Source organism: Tupaia chinensis, unplaced genomic scaffold, assembly GCF_000334495.1.
Source record: "Tupaia chinensis unplaced genomic scaffold, TupChi_1.0 Scaffold000215_1, whole genome shotgun sequence".
NCBI classification, from domain to species: domain Eukaryota; kingdom Metazoa; phylum Chordata; class Mammalia; order Scandentia; family Tupaiidae; genus Tupaia; species Tupaia belangeri.
In genome coordinates, this window is record NW_006159690.1 from 1,819,199 (window position 1) to 1,827,479 (window position 8,281).

General features: G+C 39.0%; 1 protein-coding gene across 2 annotated transcripts in view; it reads right to left on the reverse strand.

Moving 5' to 3' along the window:
* The window catches only part of DOCK7 (dedicator of cytokinesis 7), a 213,522-nt gene that overhangs the window by 11,999 nt on the left and 193,242 nt on the right, over nucleotides 1-8,281 (reverse strand). The window contains exons 42-46 of one of the 2 annotated variants that reach the window (XM_006147525.3): nucleotides 7,380-7,505; nucleotides 5,625-5,714; nucleotides 5,265-5,501; nucleotides 4,632-4,775; nucleotides 1,545-1,651 (exon numbers count right to left, since the gene is read on the reverse strand). In XM_006147525.3, coding sequence (XP_006147587.1) covers nucleotides 1,545-1,651; nucleotides 4,632-4,775; nucleotides 5,265-5,501; nucleotides 5,625-5,714; nucleotides 7,380-7,505 — 704 coding nt within the window. Of the gene's footprint in view, nucleotides 1-1,544; nucleotides 1,652-4,631; nucleotides 4,776-5,264; nucleotides 5,502-5,624; nucleotides 5,715-7,379; nucleotides 7,515-8,281 lie in introns of both variants that reach the window. The other variant, XM_006147522.3, reaches the window with a different exon arrangement.

An 8,281-nucleotide genomic window follows, 5' to 3' on the forward strand; every position in this document is an offset into this window, starting at 1 on the left:
TCCTGCTAACCACAAGATGGCTGCTGTGCCGCATCAACTGATGGTCAACTCTGCTTGCCAGAACTGCCTTCCGGAGACTGTATTCCATGGAGACTCACCTACAGTTGCGGAACTGCACGAGACCCACACTTGATCCAACCTTGAATGGAATCTATTTTCCCTATTGTTAAAAACTTTGGACTCGTGACCCCTCTCCCTCTACTCGCAGGTATCGCATTTTCAATGACCCCTCTGGAGGATAGCTGTCTATAGCAGAGATAGAGTAATTGGGAGAGGGGGAAAGGGCTGAGGGTCAAACATAGGATAAAAAACATATTTATATGTATGAAAGTAGAAATGGAACAGTATTGGTGACGACATGCTTGATTGAGACACCATGCAGTTTATCCTAGATGGGAAACTACACTTGGTGTGTTGTGATGATACTCAGGGAATGAGTGTTAGGCAATATAATTTAATATAAAAAAAAATAATAAGCAGGAGGAAAAGAAAAATGCACCACATTTGATGACTGAAGAGAGTTGTATGGACACAACTGGGGACTACTTTATAGTATGTGCATTCTACTCCCTGGGGTTTATGCCTAGGATCAGATTTGGATACATGTGTAAGGATATGTCAGCTGTGCTAGCTAGTGGATATACTTAGACTAATTGAGTTCATTGGTAGAACAATTGAATGGGGGGGGGCGGAAGCCATTGAGGGCAATCATGAATGTCAGGGACAATGGAGGAGGAAGATGGGACATGGCAGAGGGTGGGGATGGGGAACCTAGGATGGCAAAACAAAAGGCAAGGTATGCAGGACACAAAAATTGGGAAATCATTTGCTGAGAACATATATGTTGATGTGCTTGATTGAGCCAATGCACAGTGTATTTTGGATGGAAAATTCATATGTGTGTTGTGATGAGAAAAGAAAAAAAAATTTATAATAATAATAATAAAAAAACCAGCTCATCAGCAATCTCAAAAAAAAAAAAAAAAGATTAATAATATATAGGAGTTGCCAAGTTACACAGTCCAATAATAGATTCAAATTAAAATTTGCTGAGCCTTGGCTTTTTCAATCTTTACAAATATGGTATTACAGAGTATAGTGGGATGAGGAGGAGAGGATAAGTATACAATATTAAAGAATAATAAATTCTACAAAGCTTATTTCTCATCATGAACTACTTCCAGGTATTTTTCTTTTCTTCTTTTCTCTCTTTTACATTTTTGTTATAGGACATGTGCACTCACTGGAGAGACAGAGAGACAGAAAGTGAGAAATCGCCTCCCAGGGGGGATGGCCACACCACAATCCCTTCTCCTCTACTCTACTCTCAGGATTTTGGGAGCACACAAGCATGCATCTGGTGTGTTTCAAGCTGCCAGGTTGGGGACTCGAACTGCAGTTAGCGCTGGGAGTCCAGCGACATAACCATTACACCATCTACTGGTCCCTTTTTTTCTTTTCAGTAGTTCTTGAAGGGCCTTCTGTCATACTGAAGTATAAGACAAATTCAATTTGAAATCTTTATGAAGGGAAGACTTGAATACCTTTTAGTAAAATCTTTAAAGCAGAGTCGAAGTTTATTATGATGTCTGAAGAGTTTTGGGTCGCTGGGTATTTCAGAAAGGAAAACCTGGGCAACTTCCAAAGGCCCCTGTAAAATAAAAAAATAAAACAAGAAGTATATTTTTGTCTTCTCTAAAATTATAAAGGTGACAGTACCAAGGCCATTTTTCTTTCTTTCCTTTTTTCTTTATAGATGTTTTTGCCTTAGGGCGTGTACACTCACCTGAGAGAGAGACTCAGAGACAGTGAGAGGGAAAGTAAGAAATAACCACTCCTCCAGGGGGTATGGCCATGCCACCATCCCTTCTCCTCCATTCTCCTCCTGGGATCTTAGGCATGCATCCATATGTGACCAGAGTGAGTTTCAATCTACCAGGTGAAGTGCCTGAATCATGGTTGGCCATGTGGGAGTCCAGTGACCCAACTGCTATGCCATCTACTGGCCCCCCAAATCATTTTTCTTAGCAGTGAGATTATATCATTTATTTTTATAGAGAGATTTTTTGCTATGGGGCATGAGCACTCACCATAGAGGTAGAGACAGACAGAAAGTGAGAAATCACCCACCAGTGGGAATGGCCATGCCACAATACCTTCTCCACTCTCCTCTCAGGATTTTTGGCATGCACACACATGCTGGCATGATTTTTAAGTCACCATGTCTGGGACTCAAACCACAGCTGACTACAAATTTCCTCTCAGGATTTTCAGCATGCACGCACATGTGTCTGACATGAGTTTCAAGCTTTCAGGTCCAGGATTTGAACTAAACTCCGCCATGTGGGAGTCCAGCACTTTAACCACTACACCACCTGCTGGCCCACAAAGATTATGTCATTTAAATTTAATGCATATATATCTGTCTATAGTAAAACTGTTCAGAGGCACGTTGATTTCATTCTTGCCTACCGCAATTAAATTATTAGTTCTTTCTTCAAAGAAACAGAATAAACGCTCAAAAAATTATTATGTTCCTTAACGCAGTTTGTATTTTTTGTTGTTGTTCTAGAGAGGATTTTTGCTATAGGGTATATGCACTTGCCAGAAAGACAGAGAGAGACAGAAAGGCAGAAAGCGAGAAATCACCCCCAGGAGGGATGGCCACACCACAATCCCCTCTCCTCCATTCTCCTCTTGGGATCTTGGGCACACATGCCCACACGCTCGGCGTGAATTTAAGCCACCGAGTCAAAGACTCGAACCACAGTTGACTACATGGGAGTCCAGCGACATAGCCATTCAGCCAACTGCTGGTCCCATATTTTTCACATTCGTTAATTTATCCTGGATATGAAAGTTGTCAGTCTACTACATCTGCTAATCTGATCATTAGACTCAATTTTGCTAAAACAGCTTCCTTCAGTATTTCAAAGCTGCTCCTGACGCTAAGTTAAAGATGATCTTCTGTAAGTCACATTATTTGGACATAATACCTCAAAAACCATGTAAGGGGGAGGGGCTTCAAAAATTTTGTGGAAGGGCATCAAAAAGTTTGTGTAGGGGCCAGCAGATGGCATAATGGTTAAGGTGCTGGACTTCCACATGGCCAACTGTGGTTCTAGTCCTGGATACTGCAGCTTGAAACTCACACTGAATGCAAGTCTGTGCACGCTGAAAATCCTGAGAGGAGACTGGAGGAGAAGGGACTGCAGTGTAGCCATCTCCCTGCAGGGTGATTTCTCAATTTCTCTCTCTGTGTCTCTCTGACAAGTTGCATATGCCCTATAGCAAAAATATCTCTTTAAAAAAAAATTAAAAGAAAAAAAAGGTCATAGAAAGATGGAATTAAAGCACAAGCTTTTTTGGTGCACACATTTTTGAAATTCTGGGACTAGCAGATGGCATAATGGTTATGTCATTGGACTCCCAAGTAGTTGACCACAGTTTGACTCCCAGGCTTCGTGGCTTAAAACTCATGCTGGGCACATGTGCAAGCCCAAAATCCCAAGAAAAGAATGGAGGAGAAGGGAGTGATTTCTCGCTTTCTGTCTCTGTGGTAAGCATACGTGCCCTACAGCAAAAACCTCTCTAAAAAAATTTTTTTTAAATTCATGCTTTTTAAAAAAATAATAGGCATTTTGCATGAGCTTTTTGAAGACTCTTCATATGTTTTTAGGAGTAAAGGTCTTAAGGTATGCACTTCAGTTTCAGTAGTGCATGTTTTTGCTTTGATCTTTTAAACTAAAAAGTAGTTAAGACATTCTATAAGATCTTAAGGCCTCTGGATTTTCCCTTACTTTGGAATAGTCTTTAAGATTGGTCCATGTCTAAAATCCTCAGGGAGAGAATGGAGATGCCTTCTGATCTGCATATGACAAAGCAACAACATCTTGTGTATGTATACTGTGAAAACATCCGAAATTGCTCTACATCACTTAGTCCTCATTATGAAGGTGCTCCAGATAACACCAGGGAGAATTTAGGATAGAAGGGTTCACATGCATGCAACAGTTCTGAAAGTGAGTCTTTTAAGAAAACATTCAGTACAAGTTTTTTAAGGAAAGGCTATTTTAAGTGAGTTAATTCTTTCTTAATAGAATGTGTAAGAACAGATAGACAGGAAAAAACATGGGCAACAGAGAAGGCAGACACGAAAACTTTAACAACTAAGATAATACTGGAAAACTTTTATTTTTCCATTTGGCATAATTTATATTTCCAGTACCTTTTGCAATCACTTATTTTCTTTAAGGTTTTTTTTTTGCCATAGGGTGTGTACTCACCAGAGGCAGACAGACGGAGACAGGGAAAGTGAGAAATTCCCCTTCCCCAAAGGGGATGGTCACACTGCAATCCCTTCTCCTCCAATCTCCTCTTGGGACTTAGGGCATACATGCACATGTACCTGACATAATTTTAAAGCTACTGGTGCCAGGAGTCAAATCGTGGTTAGCCATGTGAGAGTCCTGTACCTTAACCACTATGCCACCTGCTGGCCCCTTGGATCCACTTCCAACAAACATATCATCTTTTTTTGCTTGATTTAGCACTTATTTATGATCTTTATAATGAGATTATTCAAATCCTATTTACACTTAAATTACACAGTGCAACCAAAAAGCACTAACCTGATTCACTGTTGTGCCTACAGATCCCTGGAGTACCATCTGAAGCATTTTGGGGTCCGCTGGATCCTGATGTGTTGCAAATGCCAACTCTTGTGTCTTTTTCTGCATGTCTTCAATAGCAACTTCAATTGGTGTTAAAATAATCTGAGTAAAATAGCATCTATTAGGCCAGCATAGTTATTTAATCAATTTACATCAATTAAAATGATGAAAAAAAAAAAGAGAAAAATGGTTAACTTTTAGGTATCAATCAACTCCCTGGCCCAGCCACAGTAGCGCACACTGGTTGCTGTTGCTCGGCAGACTGTGGCCTGGCGCAGTGTGAGCCTCTGTAGTCCCCGCTGTTTAGGAGACTGAAGCAGGAAGATCATAATACAGTAAAACCATGTCTGAAATTAACACTCTACACATAAAGTTGTATCCCTAAATGAAAAAAAAAAAAAAAAAAGTCAGCCTTTCAAAGCATAAAATTAGGGACTTAGAAAAGAAGCCCAAAATAAATTATTCAAAAATGGGTAAAGTTCTAGCATGTTTCTAGGTGAGAAATGGTACATACACGCTGCATCCATATTGTTCTACTACGGCTGTAATTTATCTGTCTTACGAACTCTGTTTTTCCACTGATGGACTTACCTCCTCTTTGTGAGTGACATTGACCCTTGTTTTAATATAAGGAAAGGCATGGGAAGTAGTTAGAATGGTCTTCCGTTTGAACTGTTCATGAAGTTCCCCGTGGGCACGACCATCTAACGTGAAAGGTGTACAGTACATGAAACGGCGAAGATTATAATTTTTGTCAAAATACGTGATTCTGTCCTTCATCTCGTATGTGTCAAAGTATGGCTCCACGTAGGTAATCTGAATATATGCCTGGGGAAGGAAAAAGTCTTTCATTTCCTCACTGTTAAATCATCATTAAGCCTTTCTCAGAGAAAACTGCACAGATGACCTCAAAGACAGGCCAATGGGTTGTTACAATCTTATCAACCGTACCTTGTTGGGATCTAATTTACACTTGTCTACAGGATTAGAGTCCTTGATTACTTCAACCACATCCTCTCCAAATCTTTCTCCATAAAATCCCTACAATAAAGAAAAGGAAATCTTATACATGAAGTTAATAGGATTTGAAAATGGAGAAGGCCTCTGAAGCAGAAAGTTCTGCACAACCATGTCAAGAATTGCAAAATAATAATATTTAGGCTCACAAGAATGACAGTAGCTTATAAATTAGCATGGTCTCAGTCAATATTTGATGTTATTCTCATTTGTGCACTTTAAATAACACAAAATACAAAAAACACCCAATTTCCTACAATAAAAGTAAAGGATTCGAAGAGATCTTCAAGGCAAAAAAAAAAAAGGGAATAAAAAGCAAAGGCAAAAGAAACCCAATAAAAATTTTTTTAGAGATTTTGGCCTTAGGGCATGTGTGCTCACCAGAGAGAATGAGACAGAGGCAGAGAGAAGGAAAGTGAGAAATCACCCTCCAGCGGGAATGGCCACACCACAATCCCCTCCCCTCCAGTCTCCTCTCAGGATTTTGGGCATACACACACAAGTGCCCAGTTTGAGTTTCAAGCCACCAGGTTCGGTACTAGAACCACAGCTGGCCCTGTTGAAGTCCAGCAATGTAACCACCGTGCCATCTGCTGGCCCAATGCTCATTATCTTTGATGCATAGGCTATTACTGCTATTGAATATGATGTGGCCTGATTTATTACAGACCATGGGCCGATGAATAAGCATTTATTTGTATGAGTGGATTTAAAGTAACATTCCAGATTTTCAAATAAAAGTATTGACCGAATAAAGTTCTGGTTAGGTTTAGATTTTGAAAAGACAACCACGGTTCAAGAATGTAGTGACTTTTCCATTTGACACCGAGTAGCAACATGGCAATGGATGGGGTTACTCAAAAGAAAACTTAAACCTGAATCTCTAACAGGGAAATCCCCTACCTTCTCCAAAGGTAAGGTTTATAACAGAGTAAATTTGGGAAACACTCTCTTAATATTTCCCAAAACTTACTTACCCTCTTGAAAATAAAAAGTCACACTGAGCCCATGTAGTTGAGAATGTAACATCAAGAAATTAACATCATCTGAGAATAAAAATGAGCCTAGAGAGCTGCTTCTCATACTGTCATGTGACCACAAATCACCAGGGGACTGTGTTAAATTGCAGATTCTGATTCAGAAAGTCTAGGGTAGAGTATGACATTTTGCATTTCAAACAACCTCCCAGGTGATGCCAAAACTTGTGGTTCATGAACCACATATTGAGTGACAAGACTAGAGAAAGGTAGGAAAGAATAATAGAAAATTTGGCTACCCTGATAAATATGAAAATTAACCATTTATGGTGAAATTTAAGACTTCCTAAAGGTTAAGTTTTCCTAAGAAGTGTTTTTAAGATATGACTTCAGGGTTTTACAATATCTCACTGGGAACGAGATATACCAAAGAGATAGACTTCTCTTAAATCACAATAATTCTGAGGGATACAGGGGTTTTTAAAAATACATGTGAAAAATAGAGACTCAAAAAGAAAAGTTAGTAACATGATTTCACTGTTGTCATAAATGATTTAAAGGATCTAAAAGAGTATTACTGTATCTATATTCAAAGGGAATAGTTTACTTGGCAGGGTCTGGCTTATTAAGCAGTTAGATCAGACCTGAAAATCTACTCATCACAGAGAATACAAATTAAAGATGACATTTTATGAACCATTGCAGCATTCACCTCCAATCTGTGAGATATCTCTGCAAGTTTGGTTATTGCAGGTTCCTTGTAAACAAATTCCTGTTCATCCAAATCCCCGAACTTGGTTCCATAAAAACCAACACGAAAATAGGTGCCAAACATCCGCTTACCATCCTAGGTTTAGGAAAATGAAGAAACTTTAATATAAAGTCTTTCTGTTTTTCATATTATGCTTAGATTGCTACAGTATCTAATTTTCAAAACACGGCAGTAAGTTTTAATTCAAAATTACATTTTATTATTTTTTAAAATGAAAATAAAAATGAAGTAGACGAGCTTTCTATATATTTGTCTTTATTTCCAACAAACAGCATTTACGCAATTAGGGTGTTTACCAAGTACCTAATCACCTGTCACAATATTTTTCAGAGTTTTTACCAAGTGACTATATCATATTGGTCTATTTTTTAAGTGTATACAAGAGATAAATTATTTTCCTTATTGCAAGAAAACATGACTGGTACAGAGGCCAGCATGTGGCAGCGGTTGGACTTCCACATGGCCAACCGTGGCTCGTGTCCCAGACTGGCAGCTTGAAAATCATGTTGGTGCACATGTGTGCATGTATGCATGTGTGCCTAAAGTCCCAAGGAGACTGGAGATTGTGGCATGACCATCCCCTTGTGGGGGGGGGGGAGGAGAGTGATTTCTCACTTTCCTACTCAGTGTTTCTGTCTCGCTGCAGCTAACGTATGTGCCCTAAGGTAAAAATCCTTAAAAAAAGAAAAAGAAAAGAGTGCTATAAATGAACGATCTCTTCATTGTCCTGATATTAGAGAATACTCAAAGAAAGTGAAATATAAAAATAACTATATATATATATATATATATTTTTTTTTTTTTTTTTATTTTTGCCCCAGGGTATATACTTTCGGGGGGGA